The sequence below is a fragment of the Coenobita brevimanus genome, chromosome 98 (assembly GCF_032717465.1).
Source record: "Coenobita brevimanus isolate Jiangsu-jjx chromosome 98, ASM3271746v2, whole genome shotgun sequence".
NCBI lineage: Eukaryota > Metazoa > Arthropoda > Malacostraca > Decapoda > Coenobitidae > Coenobita > Coenobita brevimanus.
This window is the reverse complement of record NC_137051.1, coordinates 39,192,466-39,211,004: the sequence shown is the minus strand read 5'-3', so window position 1 is coordinate 39,211,004 and position 18,539 is coordinate 39,192,466. Positions and strand designations below refer to the sequence as shown.

At 43.7% G+C, this 18,539-nt stretch overlaps 1 protein-coding gene across 1 annotated transcript in view; it reads right to left on the bottom strand.

Moving 5' to 3' along the window:
- Nucleotides 1–4,750: 4,750 nt before the first annotated feature.
- Nucleotides 4,751–18,539, bottom strand: part of LOC145414272 (transforming growth factor-beta receptor-associated protein 1-like) — a 95,159-nt gene continuing 81,370 nt past the window's right edge. The window contains exons 15-17 of the mRNA XM_080283876.1: nt 12,092–12,254; nt 6,793–6,905; nt 4,751–5,498 (exon numbers count right to left, since the gene is read on the bottom strand). Coding sequence (XP_080140002.1) covers nt 5,327–5,498; nt 6,793–6,905; nt 12,092–12,254 — 448 coding nt within the window. The 3' untranslated portion in view covers nt 4,751–5,326. The remainder of the gene's footprint in view (nt 5,499–6,792; nt 6,906–12,091; nt 12,255–18,539) is intronic.

Sequence of the window (18,539 nt, the reverse complement as noted above, 5' to 3'; positions counted from 1 at the left end):
AGTGCACTGAATTTTATTCCCTAATCCAGGTGAAGAGACAGATAGCATAGATACTATGTTCTGCCACTATGTAGCTCCCTTTTTGTATCACCCTTGTTGGCTAAGCATTTTATTTGTAACCTTGAGTATGTCATGAACTGAGATGAGCATTTCAGATAGTGTTGCAAGAGACAGACTGAGAAAGACTTAGGACTAGGTCAGAGAGTGACACCTCACAGACAAGGGACTGATTAGAGAGGCTGCTAGATACTGAGCAGCAAGGAGAGCTTAGTTATCATTCTACAGTACAATACCTGCATGGTATTTGTAATATAAGTACCATATAGAAAATGTACATCTGCCAGATAAGCTTGAGTATCGTTCGTTCGTTTTTAAAGGCTCCAACATGCTTGCATGTGTCGGCCTTGGTCACCTAATGGCGGCTCTCCACGCTGCACGATCCACTGCAGCCTCACTGTTCAGTCCCTTAACCCTAAGGTCACACTTAATGACCTCGTCCCAAGTCTTTCTCGGTCTACCCCTCATAACCCCATCCCCAATATTAACACTTCTCACCCTCCTCACCCAATTATCATCCCCCATCCTCTCCACATGTCCAAACCACCTCAATCTACCTCTCCTCATCACAACACCAATACACTCCAGTCCCATCCTACCTCTCAACTCTTCCATTGTAAACCCAGCCCCTCCAGGCCTTGGACGCAGGGACGCACTGCACATCCACCTAATCATTGTCATTTCTGTACGTCTGAGCCGGCGAATATCTTCCTCCTTCACTGCCCAGGTCTCACTGCCATACAGCATTACACTCCTAACACATGCTGCATACAAAGACCCCTTAGCACGTAGGGAGAGCCCTCTCAATGTCAGGAGAGGCAAGAGCTCCCTGAACTTCTTCCAACCACTTCTCACCCTAGCCACAGAGCTAGCTCCAGCCCCACCTCCAGCACACAACATGTCTCCCAAATAACAAAACTCTTCCACACACTCAAGAGATTCACCAGCAAGTTCAATCCTTTCACGTCTGACAATCTCCACCTGCTCACCCTGGCACGCCGTACACATAAAATCAGCATTATCTCGCAGTCTACCTCTGATACCACTACATCTCTTATGCACCCATTTATCACACACACCGCACAAGATGGAATTACTTCCCACGCCCTTGTGGCAAACTGCACATGGCCACTCTCCCTCATCTTTGACAGTACTGCCACCAACCCTAGATATCATCACTCTTGTTTTATCTGCATTTACCCTTAAACCCTTGTGCCCCATACCATCTCTCCACTTCCTAAACCTTTCCTCCGCCTCCCTTTCATTCTCTGCAATCAACATCAAATCATCAGCATACAACAACTCCCACAGGAGTCCGTTTCTAAAGTCACGTGAAAGGGCTTCAAGTACCATGATAAACAACATGGGACTCAAGACTGACCCCTGATGCACACCAACATTCACGGAAAACTCATCACTCAAATCCCCATTCACTCTCACCTGGGTGTGAGCACCCACATACATGGCCATAACCACCCTAACCAGCCACTCCTCCAAGCCAAGCTTTCTCATTGCCCACTTCACCACCTCTCTAGGGACTCTGTCAAAGGCCTTTTCCAAATCAACAAAAACAAAATAAAGATCCCTTCTCCTACCAATATATTTTTCCTGAAGCTGTCCAACAATGAATATGGCATCAGTGGTCCCCCTACCTGGCATGAACCCAAACTGCATCTCATCAATATTCACTCTTTCTCTAATCATACCTTCTAAAACTCTCTCCATTACCTTCATTATCTGATCTAAAAGCTTTATACCTCTATAATTTCCTCTTTCCAGGGCATTACCCTTCCCTTTATACACATTTACAATTACACTCTTCAGCCAATCATCTGGGACAACACACTCATAAATAATCCTATTTATCAGGTCAGTGACTAAACTCACCCCTATATCGCCTGAGGCCTTCAACATTTCGGCAGTCAACCCAGACACACCTGCTGCCTTCCCCACCCTCATCCTGCCTATTGCCTCACTCACAGTAGCAGTATCAATCAAAGGCCAAGGGCCAGACACTGGATCTGCTGGCTCCAAACCTTCCCTGTCCCAGTCAAACTCCTCATTCAACAACCAGTTATAATGTTCTCTCCATGCATCTTTAATATCCTCACTGTTCACCACTACCCTTCCTTCATCATTCTTCACACACTGCTCACCTATGATATCCCGAATTTCCCTCTTCACCTGACCTGCCACCCTAAATATATTTTTCCTTTCCCCATGATTTAGGTTATCAAGTAATTGTCTCTGTGACTCAGACTTTGCCCTGTATACCTCTCTTCTAGCCCTACGCTTGGCAGCCAAATATTCCTCTTTGCTACCACCCTTCTTCCATTCCCGGAAAAGCCTTCTTTTCTCCTTAATTGCAGCTTCTACACCCTCATCCCACCACCAGGTTACTTTATGTCTTGGTGGTCCTCTTGTCCAGCCGCATGTTACATCAGTAACCCTCAAGAAATTGTTCTTGAGGGCTCTGTACTGTTCATTAACGCCTCTGTCTACAGCTCCCTGTTCAGCCACCACTCTCCTCAACTCGCTATACGAGGCATCCCTTACTACTTGATTTTTCAGCTTCCACATTTTCTCTCATGACATGTATCGCTGAGTAATTTCATGTGGATGGTTTTCAGGAGTGAAGGATTGTAGCTGCTGGTTACTCTGAACTCTGGCTGTGTCCATCTATTCACCAAGTCAGCTGCCATCCATGACTGGACTGCCACACATTTTTGCAGCAGGGGGAGTGACATATGATACTACACATTACCTTATGCCATAGTGGAATCAAGGTGGGATTTACTATAGTTCTATAATAATCATCCAAGTCATTGTCATCATTATCGTTTTGTAGTTTTCCATGACATGGGATCTAAAATATCTAGAACCATAAAAGGAAGAAGGTAAATGGGAAGATTTAACAGCAGGGTGACTTCTTTCCTTCCTTCCTCTTCTGTCTTTCTTTCCTTCATTTTTTCCTCTTCCTTCTGCCTGTGGGTGACGCTACACTGAATGACAAGCCAAATGGTTTCCTGTGCATCAGGAAACCATTTACTATGCTGAGTGGTAACCATATAGCCAAATTATGGCACCTGGTGGTTTAGTGGGTAATTAAAGCACTCCAATCAGATTGAGCCAGTGAAGCTTTATATCCAAGGGGTGGTTGAGGTTTACGAAGGGTGATCAGAAAGTAATGACAGTTCGTGCTATAACATGAAAACCTTGAATGATGGGAGGTAGGGGAGCAAGGAGAGTGCAGAGTTGCCTGTCCTTACGAGTTTGAACTTGTCGCCGTATGCCTGACTTTTCTTGTTTTATTGTTGTGAGTGAATGCTTCACTCTTGTTTTTGCTCTCTGGCCAGAAACATGGATTACTCGAAAGAAGGCTGCAGGTTCTACATTTTTATGAGGTGGAAACTGGGAAAGAAAGCAACAGAGAATCGAGGGGAATTATTACAATTTTATCCAGACACTACTTCCCTGGAAACTGTTTCCCGCTGGATTCGTGCTTTCACAGCAGGAAAAACTGAATTGAAAGATGAACAACGCTCTGGACGCCCCCGGACATCCGTGACCGAAGCAACAACTGTCCGTGCACGGTCCATCATTGACGAGGATCCAACTGTAACTCTTAGGTTCTTAGCCTTGGAGCTTGATATCAGTTATGGGAGTGCATATGACATCGTGCATGAACAATTTCACCTGAGGAAGAAGTGTTGTCGATGGATACCCCATTTGTTGACTGATGAGCAAAAGGCTGAACGGGTGAGGATTTGCCGTGTCTGGCTTGCAGAATTTGAACCAAATGGTCCAAAACGGTTCTCAGATGTTGCTACTGGAGATGAGTGTTGGATTTCATTCTTCACAACCCGTGACAAGCAGTCAAACATGGTGTGGTTGGGCGATGAAGACCCTCGACCTCAGATTTTGAAGGAAGGATTTCGCAGCCGGAAGCGCCTTTTCACCATCTTTTTCAATTCTCAAGGACCAATATGCGTGGAAGTGATGCCTGAAAAGTCCACTATCACAGCCCAATACTACACAGACCAGGTCCTTCCACAAGTCTTGGAACACAAGGCCAACACCGCACCAACCCGCCGTCGGTCTCGCCTTTTGCTGCACCACGACAATGCTGCACCCCACAAAGCTCGCCTCACTATGCAGTACCTGGAACAACAAGGTATAACTCTGCTCCCCCACCCACCCTACTCCCCTGACCTGGCTCCCTGTGACTTTTGGTTGTTTCCAAAAATTAAATCTGCCATCGCTGGGAAGCAATTTCATCGCCTCCAAGACTTGGCACGGACCGTCAATTCAGAACTCCGAAGTATACCGTCTTCAGAGTACCATGCTTGCTTCATGAAGTGGAGAAAGAGAATGGAATGCTGCATAGAGGTTGGAGGGGAGTACTTTGAAGGAATGTGAGTCATAGTTTGATAGTTCTTCATGCTAATAAAAGTTTATGGACTCACTGTCATTTCTTTCTAATCACCCCTCGTATTGCTCACGTAAATGAGGCTGGTCACTCTCATCTTAAATGTCAGGACCAACTTGCCTAGCCCCAGGCTCCTACACTCCTCATGGTGCAATGTAGGATTGGATGATAGATGGATGGATGAACAGAGAAATCAACTATATACTGTACCTTGCCCCATTTAGAGGGGAAAAAAAAAAATCCCATTGATGAAGTACAGTATTTATGTATAAATTTTTAGATGAACATGTCATACTTTTTCTGCTACAGCTTCCTGAATTTAAGTGTTTTACAGTACAATCACACTCTAGGACAGCATGGTGAATAATGCAAATGCAGGATCTTACTTTGGTGACATATATTAATAAACTGTTAATTATAAAGCCTCATCAGGCCATGAATATAAAGGAAAAAAAAAAATCAGATCCATATCAATGTACTACAGCATATGTAAGATAAAAGGCTTTTTGAATGTGACTGAAGCCAACTGTAGGCAGGCTGGTGTCTCATATTCTGAAGGTAAAGATGAGGAAAGGCTATAACGGTTGGTTAAAACCATGACTCTTATCCTGTTGATCTGAATTTGAATAATCAGAGAAAGAGTACTGAGTATTTAGGATTAAACTAATTCCCAGTATCCAATTATTCTGTACTAATCCTCTAGTTTTACTACCACAAGTACAATAAATGGCATATGGTGCAGTGTGTGTCTGGAAGGAAAATACTGAACACTGCAATAACTAATTCAGTCAACATTAATTTCCTCATCAGTAACTGGCACTATAATGTTTCTCTGTATCATCATGAGTACTGGAGTGCAGCTGTGCTGGTGGCAGACTTAGCAGCCTTGAAGACAGTGCCGGTGAGGGGACATACATTGGGGTCTGGGGCACAAGCAGGATGGGCAGTCACACCATTTGGGTAGACTGTGAATTGGCAATTGGAGAAGCCACTGTTACACACACAACAGATTCTGGATGGAAACAAGAAAGAATGAAAGAAATTACTACATGTGATATGAAATTACTTAAGCACAATAAAGTACAGGTGGCCCTAGCTCAGTTAAATCAACTTTTAACTAAATGATCATCTATCAATAAAGTATAACATGGGATCATATGGGGATGTGTCCCACAGACCTCCACAAATCCCTTAATCCCTAATACGGGACTACATTATAAAATTACAGTATTTTCTCACACTTGCGAGCCACTAACTTTCCCACATCCTCAGTTCATGCATTGACCACAGTTCTTTCTGGATAAAGTTTATCTCGGCTCAATGTACTTTCACCATGTGCATTACTATCACCAGTAAGATGTCCATGAGGCCAGCCACTGTATCTTTTACTAAGTGAAAGGTTGAGAAAACTTGGTCATTCCATCATACTTGGGCAGAAAAATCACTGTTTTTGAATTGTGTGTGTGTGTGTGTGTGTGTGTGTGTGTGTGTGTGTGTAATTCACCGGGTCGGTCAGGATCACTTAATGGTCGTGATCGTCAGCTTTTATCCTCCCGGAAGGGAGCTGAGAGCTCATATAGTCCGATCTAAGGGCAAGGCTGTGACCTTCACACACGCACACACCCGTCCCCTTGCTCAAAGGGGACAGTAACCACCCACTTTGTCAGTGAAACTTTTCACAACCTGAGCGAGGCGCGAACTCCCGTCCACCAGTTGGCAAGCGAGAGCGTTACCACTGCACCAGCGAGTGTGTGTGTGTGTGTGTGTGTGTGTGTGTGTGTGTGTGTGTGTGTGTGTGCACGTGCATGCGTGTTTGTGTGTGTGTCTGCACGTGTGGAGGGAGTGGCCTAAGTCAGTGTTACAATGGTGTACTAAATGTTATTTTATATTGCACATTGTTCTGGTGGGGGTAAATTAAGTCTTTTCTGCCTGTTTTTTAAACTTAAATACCCCAAACTGGGCACTCATCGTGTGGCTGCTCTTTGAAGCATGGATAGCTGCCATTAGGTGACCAAGACCAACATATCCAAGAATGCTGGAGCCTTCATAAACATGTGAACAAACAAATGATACCAGCTAGGGAGAAACAAATGACAATGAATGTAATGCATCTTAAGATCACACAATTTTATTCTGCTTGTGAGAGACTTTTCAAACTAGAAAGTCCGTACTGAGTCTCCGCTGACCCGTTCACTGCAAAAGGTTCCCCTTCAAATCAATATCATCATCTGGAGGTAATATGATTATATCTAAACACAATGTGATTGTACTGAAAGGGTTAATTACACATAATTCAGCATACACACCTATTAGCTGCCAGGGGTATGGGCCCAATGTCCTTGCAGAGTTTATAGAAGATAAATTTTTGCTGAAGATTTTCACTACGGATAAGCGTTTGCTGTATTCTCTTGATGCGATTCTGTAGGGAACATGAAAATATATGATCATTAATCTACAGGCTAACTGTCCAAGACAACATTATGTATACTAATCAACAAGCAGGAGGACCTGATATTGCTTAGAGCTCTTTGCTCTAACTGCCATCAGTTTGTCATATGCTACTAGACAAGAAAATACCGTAATTAGTGGATTCTTGCTTTATCTCCCTGCAGCCAATGTCCTTTATGATGGATGAAACTAGATTGACTCTGAAATTAATAAAGGGGGAGCCCCAGGATTCAAACATACAAGCATTTTGACTGAGTCAATGGGATGAGATGGTACACTACATGCCCTTCCATCAACATCCTCCAACACTGCAACCCAGGGATCTAATGGATTAAACACTGACAAATCTTCCAGTTTCTTTCACCCATTGGAGCCTAGCTCTCTGAAGATGGATGGAACAAGGCATTTCCATATTAATAAAGGGGAGAGTCCCAGGAGTTGAACCTACCAACCTCATGGCTATGAGCCTACTAGCAGAGGGCAGTACACTACGTACCCTTCCAATAACATCCCCTACTCAGCATCCTGGATCTAGTGCGATATAGCAGTGCCTGTTGCCATCCATCCATCATCTAATCCTATGTTTCCCCATGAGGAGCATAGGAGCCCGGGGCTAGGCAAGTTGGTCCTGGCATTTAAGATGAGAGTGACCAGCCTCACTCATCCCTGAGTTGCATTACGTGAGGAATAAACCCCAACCATCCCTTGGACATAAATTTCACTGGCTCAATTCGACTGGAACACCGTTATTACCCACTACACCACCAGGAGCCAAAATTTGGTTATATGGTTACCACCCAGCATAGTAAATGGTTTCCTGGTGTACAGGAAACCATTTGGCTTGTCACTCAGTGTAGAGTCACCCACAGGCAGAAGGAAAAGGAAAGAATGAAGGAAAGAAAGACAGAAGAGGGAGTGTAAAGTCACCCGCAGGCAGAAGAAAGAGGAAAGAATGAAGGAAAGAAAGACAGAAGAGGATGGATGGAATGAAGGATGGAGGAGAGGAAAGGGCAGATACACAAGAGCAGCACTACATCAAGTGAGTGGATGGTGAGTGCTCCCACCTACCTGTTGCCATGCCAATTACATTTTGTGGCGTGTTTGCAGGAAGTCCGGTACAGGGGTGGATCAGCCAGAAAGATTATTGGAAAGGACTGTTACTATAAGTTGTTTTGGCAGGGGGGGACAGACGGATATGGAGGTGTTGGTGTGATGGTTGCGGAGAAATGGGTGGAATATGTCATGAATGTTTTGAAAGTAAGTGATAGGATATTGGTAGTGAATATTCTGTTGGGTAGAAAGATAGCTGCGATTATATCGGCATATGCTCCACAGGCAGGATTGGATGAAGCAGAGAAAGATAGATTTTGGGATGATTTAATACGTGTAGTGGGTGGTATGCGGGATGATGAGATAATGATTTTGGGAGGGGACTTAAATGGTCACATAGGTGAAGCAGCACAAGGTTATGGAGTGCATGGGGGATGTGCGTATGGTCTACGAAATGCAGAAGGAGAAAGGATACTCGAGTTTAGGAAGGCAACAAACATGATTGTGTGCAACACACATTTTAGGAAAAGAGACAGTAGGTTAATTACGTATAAGTCTGGGGGAAACAGGAGTCAGATAGATTATTTTCTGGTTAGGAGGGCCGATAGGAGATTAGTGAGGGATGATAAAGTTACAGGAAGTGAGGAGTGTGTGCAGCTGCACAAACTATTGATTTGTGATATGGTGCTTAAAGAACAGGTGATGAAAAAGAGGACTTATGTACCTAGGAGGAAAATATGGAAGCTGAAAAAACAAGTAGTAAAGGATGCCTTCTATAGCGAGTTGAGGAGAGTGGTGGCTGAACAGGGAGCTGTAGACAGAGGCGTTAATGAACAGTACAGAGCCCTCAAGAACAATTTCTTGAGAGTTACTGATGTAACATGCGGCTGGACAAGAGGACCACCAAGACATAAAGTAACTTGGTGGTGGGATGAGGGTGTAGAAGCGGCAGTTAAGGAGAAAAGAAGGCTTTTCCGGGAATGGAAGAAGGGTGGTAGCAAAGAGGAATACAGTATTTGGCTGCCAAGTGGAGGGCTAGAAGAGAGGTATACAGGGCAAAATCTGAGTCACAGATACTATTACTTGATAATCTAAATCATGGGGAAAGGAAAAATATGATATTTAGGGTGGCAGGTCAAGTGAAGAGGGATAATCGGGATATTATAGGTGAGCAGTGTGTGAAGAATGATGAAAGAAGGGTAGTGGTGAACAGTGAGGATATTAAAGATACATGGAGAGAACATTATAACCGGTTGTTGAATGAAGAGTTTGACTGGGACAGGGAAGGTTTGGAGCCAGCAGATCCAGTGTCTGGCCCTTGGCCTTTGATTGATACTGCTACTGTGAGTGAGGCAACAGACAGGATGAGGGTGGGGAAGGCAGCAGATGTGTCTGGGTTGACTGCCGAAATGTTTAAGGCCTCAGGCGATATAGGGGTGAGTTTAGTCACTGACCTGATAAATAGGATTATTTATGAGTGTGTTGTCCCAGATGATTGGTTGAAGAGTGTAATTGTAAATGTGTATAAAGGGAAGGGTGATGCCCTGGAAAGAGGAAATTATAGAGGTATAAAGCTTCTAGATCAGATAATGAAGGTAATGGAGAGAGTTTTAGAGGGTATGATTAGAGAAAGAGTGAAAATTGATGAGATGCAGTTTGGGTTTATGCCAGGTAGGGGGACCACTGATGCTATATTCATTGTTCGTCAGCTTCAGGAAAAATATATTGGTAGGAGAAGGGATCTTTGTTTTGTTTTTGTTGATTTGGAAAAGGCCTTTGACAGAGTCCCTAGAGAGGTGGTGAAGTGGGCAATGAGAAAGCTTGGCTTGGAGGAGTGGCTGGTTAGGGTGGTTATGGCTATGTATGTGGGTGCTCACACCCAGGTAAGAGTGAATGGAGATTTGAGTGATGAGTTTTCCGTGAATGTTGGTGTACATCAGGGGTCAGTTTTGAGTCCCATGTTGTTTATCATGGTACTTGAAGCCCTTTCACGTGACTTCAGAAACGGACTCCCGTGGCAGTTGTTGTATACTGATGATTTGGTGTTGATTGCAGAGAGTGAAAGGAAGGCGGAGGAAAGGTTTAGGAAGTGGAGAGATGGTATGGGGCACAAGGGTTTAAGGGTAAATGCAGATAAAACAAAAGTGATGATATCTAGGGTTGGTGGCGGTACTGTCAAAGATGAGGGAGAGTGGCCATGTGCAGTTTGCCACAAGGGCGTGGGAAGTAATTCCATCTTGTGCGGTGTGTGTGATAAATAGGTGCATAAGAGATGTAGTGGTATCAGAGGAAGACTGCGAGATAATGCTGATTTTATGTGTACAGCGTGTCGGGGTGAGCAGGTGGAGACTGTCAAACGTGAAAAGATTGAACTTGCTGGTGAATCTCTTGAGTGTGTGGAAGTGTTTTGCTATTTGGGAGACATGTTGTGTGCTGGAGGTGGGGCTGGAGCTAGCTCTGTGGCTAGGGTGAGAAGTGGTTGGAAGAACTTCGGGGAGCTGTTGCCTCTCCTGACATTGAGAGGACTCTCCATACGTGCTAAGGGGTCTTTGTATGTAGCATGTGTTAGGAGTGTAATGCTGTATGGTAGTGAGACCTGGGCAGTGAAGGAGGAAGATATTCGCCAGCTCAGACGTACAGAAATGACAATGATTAGGTGGATGTGCAATGCGTCCCTGCGTCCAAGGCCAGGAGGGGCTGGGTTTACGATGGAAGAGTTGAGAGGTAGGATGGGACTGGAGTGTATTGGTGTTGTGATGAGGAGAGGTAGATTGAGATGGTTTGGACATGTGGAGAGGATGGGGGGTGATGATTGGGTGGGGAAGGTGAGAAGTGTTAATATTGGGGGTGGGGTTATGAGGGGTAGACCAAGAAAGACATGGGACGAGGTCATTAAGTGTGACTTCAGGGTTAAGGGACCGAACAGGGAGGCTGCAATGGATCATGCAGCATGGAGAGCCGCCATTAGGTGACCAAGGCAGACACATGCAAGCATGTTGGAGCCTTTAAAAACGAAAACGAATATACAGTATATATATATATATATATATATATATATATATATATATATATGTGTGTGTGTGTGTGTTGAGTACAAGGAAATCTAATTACTGTACAGTATTTTCCACAGAAGGAGCTGCAGGCACTAAGAATATTTTGTTATTTATTAAAAGTATGTGAAACAAATAGCTTAAAAAGAGTTGAGGAAAGTAGTGGCAATGGTCATGGTGGAGGAATAATAGGCTGATCTAAAATGAGGAAACACAAAGCAATGAGGGAAAAATGCACAGGAATCAGCAGAGGTGCAAATTTAGTTAATACCTTGAGCGGATGGCAATACACAATGCCATCAGGAAACAACACACAGTAAGCCTGTATGTGGGGCTATAATGTAGGTTGCCTATGCCCTTTTTTTTTTTTTTTTTTTTTTTTTCTGGCACCCTGGAGATAGTTTCTCTTACTACCTCAATCTTTCTTGGTTTGAGACAAGTATGATGGTGTCCATTGCTGCCAGGATGACAGCTGTCAGTGACATCACATTCTGTGGGTGACACCACGGAATGACTGTAGATACTGAAATATTTTCATTTTTCCTTCTACTCCTCCCTGCAGCTAGCAGGTGGGAGCTCCCATCAGAGAATCACTTGATGCAGTGCTGCATTCTTTTTCTGTGTCTGTCCTTCTCTCTTCCTCTTTCTCCCAACCTTCACGCCATTATTTATATTTTTTCCACTTCAGTTAGCTCTTCACTTAGTGAAAAGCCAAATGGTTTCCTGTACCTCAGGAAACCATTTACAGTGCTGGGTGGTAACCATATAACCAAATAATGGGGTGACGTGGAGCCTGATATGGTGCTGCTAACTGGGTGGAGATATGCAAGTGTGACATCCACCCAGGAACCAAACCTCCACACTGATTCCTGTACCTCACTGTGGCAAGGTGCTGTCAGCCGCTTAGGAACATCGGTCCACTGCACAGGATGGCCCCTTGGGGGGGTTGCTTGCACAATAAAGACAACAACAACAACTCCTCTCTCCAAGGACAAGGTTCAGTCCTGCAGTGGACTTCATATGGACAAAGAGAGATACAGATCAACGTCTCACTAACCTGGTGCAGGGAGTTCCTGAGAGCTGCTCGCAGATAATGATGAACGATGCTGAGGGACCAATGGGGAGGAAGTAGTGCCAGTACTGCAGACACATCAAGTTCTCCTGCATGCACTGTCAGCAAGTCAACGGCCTGGGCCAGTTCTATGTCATCCTCCCTACCACTGTCAATGTAAATGAGAATGGTATCTAAATGAGTAAATTCATATATACTTGAAGAAAGCTACTTGACAGATTTATCCTCAAAGAAATATGTGCAATGAATAATCCATTTTGGTACAGTAACATTCCTCACATAAATCATCCATCTATCATACTATTCTTTATTGCCTCATCAAGGGCATAGCCTTGGGCCAGGCTCTTTATTCCAGGCATTTAAGGCAGGTAATCAGTCACACTCCTCTGAACACCTTTATGTATGCAATGAACTCAACCATTCCTAGGACTTAAACCCCTATGGGTCAAATACTGTTGGAACCTCATAACTACACCAAAAGGAATTGAAATGTTGGTTATGCCAGACAGACTAAATAATACAGTAATACCCCGGTTTAACAACGTAATTGGTTAGGTAAAAACCCATCGTTAGGCAGGGTATTGTCTATTGGGGTAGTTATAACATGTAAAGTAAGGAGATGTGTTTTTCAGCCTTGGGTTTCCCCCCCAACCAAGTCCAAAACCCACCCAAATGAGCCCCAAAATAAGCTTAAAGCCAATCTAAATGGCCTAACAGCTGTAAAGGAAGTAACCTAACCCTAAAACCTGTAAATAACTCACTAAAACCAACAAATAAAATCTGAAAATCACCAAATATATCTTGAAAAAATCATGCTTCGTAAACTGTACCCCAATAGGACAATGTTCACCCAACCTATGGCTAAAACAATCAATCTAAGTCTATAAGTTTGTAAATCAACCTAAACACACAATTTTTGTCTAAAATACACTCTATCTATCTGTCTATTGCCAGATGCCTCAATCCCATTTGGGGTGGCCACAAACAAATCGCCTCCAAGTCGCCCTGTCCCCCGCCATTTCACTGTCCTGCTCCCAACTCACACCCCCCCCTCTCATATACCTCTCCACCCCATCCCTCCATCTCATCCTTGGCCTCCCCCTCCCTCTTCCCCCCTCCACCTCACTCACATACACTCTCTTCGTTAGTCTTTCACCCTCCATCCTCTCCACATGGCCAAACCACCTCAGTTTGTTCCTCATAACGCTTCCTATCACATCCACATCCACACCACAACGCTCCTTTATATCCTCATTCGTCAGCCTGTCTCTCCATGTGACTCCACAGGCTCCTCTTAAATAACTCATTTCCACTACTCTCACTCTTGACTTGTGTCCTTCCAACAACGTCCAAGCTTCACTTCCGTACGTTAGAGTTGGTATCACAATACCGTCATGTAGTAACTTTTTCACTTCCATGCTCACTTCCCTGTTTCTTATCACTGCTTTCAAAGAACCAGCAACCTTTCTTCCCTGCTGTACCCTTTCAAGCACTTCACCCTCCAAAACTCCATCCTTACTCATCACACTACCCAAGTACTTAAACGTACTCACATTTTCCAATTCCTCACCATCCAACCTCGCTGTACATTCACTGACTTCACCTCTCTCAAAGACCATCACTTTACTCTTCCCTACATTCACCTTTAGATTCCATTTCTTACACACTCTCCCAAACTCATCCACCAAGCCTTGCAGCTCCCCTTCGTCTTCACTCAACAGCACAGTATCATCTGCAGACAACAGTACAGGGAGTTTCCAAACACTATCCTCTCTCACCAGGGCCACTCCAACATCCACTAACCTACCTTGTACCTCTTTTATTACCCCATCCATGTACAGATTGAACAACCATGGAGACATGACACATCCCTGTTTCAACCCAACTTTCAAAGAGAAAAATTCACTTAGTTCACCATCCACACGCACTGCAGGCTTCGCACCATCGTACATACTCTTCACAGCATTCAGCAACTTCCCATCTAGTCCATATATTCTTAACACTTTCCACAATCCTTGTCTATCCACCCTGTCATATGCTTTCTCCAAATCCATGAAAGCCGCATACAACTTCTTTCCCTTCTCTAGAAACTTTTCCACTAAAGATCTAAGAATGAATATCTGATCTACACAACCTCTTCCCTTCCTAAAGCCTCCCTGTTCTTCTCCAACTAATTTCTCTGTTCTTTCTCTAACTCTGTCAATAAGTATCTTACCATACACTTTTCCTATTATACTAAGAAGACAAATGCCCCTATGATTACCACACACTTCTTTTTCCCCTTTTCCTTTGTACAAGGGAATAATTATACCTGACTTCCAATCCTCTGGGACTCTACCTTCCTCCCAGGCCAACTTGCACATCTTCCACATCCATTCTACTACTATCTCTCCCCCATGCTTCAGCATTTCACCACACACTCCATCAATTCCTGGGGCTTTCCCCGATTTAACTTTCTTCATTGCTTCCACAACTTCTATCCTACTGATTTCTTCCTGTCTTCTCACCTCCCTTCTTCTCCCAGCCATTCCCAGCCACTTATACTCGCATTACTTCCATCTTCTATGTTCAACAATTCCTTAAAGTGTTCTCTCCATCTGTTCACTTTTTCTCCCTTCTCCACTATTAATCTACCATTTTTATCTTTCACTCCCCTGCTAACTTCACTTCCACCCTGTCTTACTCTTTTCACCTCTTTCCAGAACATTTTCTTACAGTCCCTCCACTTTACACTCAAATTCCTTCCAAATTCCTCATCCACTCTCTTCTTACTCTCTCTTACTAATCTTTTCACCTCTCTCTTTCTTTCTACATATACTGTAACTCTCTCTTCCACCTCTCAACTTCTTCAACGCTCCTATTTCTCATCCATTCATTGTATGCTTTCTTCATCAGAGAAATTACCAATATGCCGGGAATCGAACCCGGGACTCTCAGGTGAGAGCCAGGCAGCATACCACTACACCACGACCAGGTAAAAGTTAACTCACGTTGTCACAATCTTGTAACCAACGTCCCTCCGCCCCCACTGTGGGCATGAAGAGGATGAGTTAACCCCCTGGCACTCGGGCAAGTAGATGCTTTTAATCTATCCCAAACACTTACGGCAAGTCAGAATGAAGAGAGAACCTGTATTTTTTACACAGGAAAAATCATCAGAGAAATTACCAATATGCCGGGAATTGAACCCGGGACTCTCAGGTGAGAGCCAGGCAGCATACCACTACACCACGACCAGGTAAAAGTTAACTCACGTTGTCACAATCTTGTAACCAACGTCCCTCCGCCCCCACTGTGGGCATGAAGAGGATGAGTTAACCCCCTGGCACTCGGGCAAGTAGATGCTTTTAATCTATCCCAAACACTTACGGCAAGTCAGAATGAAGAGAGAACCTGTATTGGTAATTTCTCTGATGATTTTTCCTATGTAAAAAATACAGGTTCTCTCTTCATTCTGACTTGCCTTAAGTGTTTGGGATAGATTAAAAGCATCTACTTGCCCGAGTGCCAGGGGGTTAACTCATCCTCTTCATGCCCACAGTGGGGGCGGAGGGACATTGGTTACAAGATTGTGACAACATGAGTTAACTTTTACCTGGTCGTGGTGTAGTGGTATGCTGCCTGGCTCTCACCTGAGAGTCCCGGGTTCGATTCCCGGCATATTGGTAATTTCTCTGATGATTTTTCCTGTGTAAAAAATACAGGTTCTCTCTTCATTGTATGCTTTCTTCTTTTGTGCCACAGCCTGTCTCACCTCTTCAGTCCACCACGCTGTTCTTTGCACCCCCCTCCGTCTTCTCTTCCTTCCACACACCACATCACATGCTGCACATATTTCTTCTGTAAATATCCTACACACACCTTCCTCGTATCCCTTCTGCTCCAATTCATATTTGCCCAATCGTTCCTCCACTTCTCTCTTATACTCTGCCTTTTTCTCATCCTCTTGTAACCTTTCCACTCTCCTTGCAACTACTCCTTCCTCTCATCTTTCCCTTCTTCTATTTCTCCATTCTAATTGGACCTTGATTCTGGCCACCACCAAGTAGTGGTCAGAAAGTCCACTCCCCCAACCTCTATAAACTCTTGCATCCATTACACATCTTCGCATCCTTTCATCCACACACACATAATCAATCATTGCCTTCCATTCATTCAGTTCACCACCCACCTTTCTCATCACTCGTCATGTATACCTGTGGATCATTTTATGCCTGAAGAGGGTATTGGCTATCACTAACCCCCTCCCAGCACAAATTTCCACTAACGCACTCCCATTCTCATCTATCTCAGCAGGCACACCCCACTCACCAACTATTCCATCCACCTTCACATTCCCAACTTTACCATTCATATCACCGATCAAAAACACTCTCTCATTCCTTCCAAACTTTTCCATGCACACTTCTACATTTGTCCAGAACTCTTCTCTCACTCTTCTAGCACGATCTTGCGTTGGCGCATACACACACACAATCGCCCACATTTGTATTCCAACTTTCAACTTTACCCACACAATCCTTGACCCAACTGATCCATACTGTCTAATGCTCTTCTTCCATCTTTTACTCACAACTATACATACTCCTTCCTTTGCCCTCTCATTCTCACCTACTCCTGCACATATACCCCATCCATACTCCCATTCTCTCACACATTCTCCTCTCCATTTTGTTTCAGTTATTCCACATATATCCACTTTCACACCCTCAAGCACCTGGACAAATACAAAGTTGGTAAAAAAAAAAAATCAAAACCCATCGTTAAACAGGGGTTTGGCCATTGTTGGGCGGGGTATGGTGGTATTTCTACCCCCATCGTTAAGCCGGGGTATCGCATCTAGGGGTATCGTATATCAGAGTATACCTGTGAACAGATCTGACCAAACCTGCAACTCATTTTCCAATTGATATTACCAAGGCACCTTATGAAATGTACAGTAGTTTTACCACCGGTGACCCACAGCAGCAAGCATGGTTGTCAGTGAGGGAAACATTTTGACAATACCGAAAAGTCAATGAGGGAGGTGCTAAAGTTTCAGTGTTCCTGTTACAAGTAATTACGTATGAAACAACCTTTAATTTTGTAGGTATCAGAGTGAACTGCATCTGCAAAGTGCAGCCTGGACCACAAAGAGCCTCAGTCCAACTAGCCAACATCATCATACCAGCCCCTTCACAAAGAAAAAAAAATGAGACACATCCTACCACTAGACGGAACGCCTCCACCTAAAACAACACTTCACAAACCTACGCACAAACATGCTGCACCACTGCATGTTACTGAGATGAAACTGGTGGGAGTAAGGGAAGGAGAAAGCGATGAAAAACACAAAGAAAATAAATACAGTTATGGAAAGGCAGACTTTGCTTCCTTAAAGAACATTTTCCAAAGTGCACATTGGTGCAAAATGAATGCAATCACAAATGTTGGTGAGAAATATGAGTTTCTGATAGAAGTATATAAAACATGAGTTAGTAAATATGTCCTGAAATTCTCGACAGCAATGGTAAGGATGAAAGAATGGTTTAGCACTAGGTGCAGAATGGCACTTGAGGCAAGAAACAAAGCATGGAATAAATGAGAGGAAGATACTGTATAGTGAAAGGGCTTGGGAGAAATACAAGTAGGAATGGAACGAATATGTAAGGTACAGAGAAAGGAAGGAAGGAAATATGAAAAATATATTGTAAACTCATGTAAAAAAGAACCTAAAACATTTTTAGGTTTGTAAATGGTAAAATGAAAGTTAATAACAGTATAATATGACTGAGAGATGGAGATGAAACTTAAGAAAGGGAAGAAGATTTGTGCAAAATAATGAACAAGAAGTTGCAGTCAGTCTATGTGCTGGAAGAGGAATTTAATGAACCTCAAATGAAACCCAGGATGACCATAAAGGCAGACATTGTAGTAGACATGAATGAGTGCTACAGCTGATGAGGGACTTGAATGTGAGGAAGGCAATAGGACCAGATAGTGTGGCTGGATGGATCCTGAAAGAATGTGCTGATCAATTAGTGTGGCCTGTTTTTGTCATCATTAAGTGCTCTCTGGAAAATGGACAGTTACCTAAAGACTGGAAAAGAGCAAATATTGTGCCAATCTTCAATGGCGGAGATAGGGAAGATCCACCCAATTACATACCTGTATCACTTACTAGTGTTGTTTGTAAAATCTGTGAGAAAATTACTAGAAAGAGATGGATTAACTATTTAGAAGAAAATGACGTGATAATACCAAGACAATTTGGCTTTAAGGAAGGATGATCTTGTGTTACTAACCTATTAAGTTTCTATAGTAGGGTAATAGATGTCATACAAGAGGAAGAGGGGTGGGCAGATTGTGTCGATCTAGATCTCTGGAAAGCATTTGACAAGGTGCCCTACAAGAGACTGCTGTGGAAGTTGAAGACCTTTGGAGGAGTGTATGG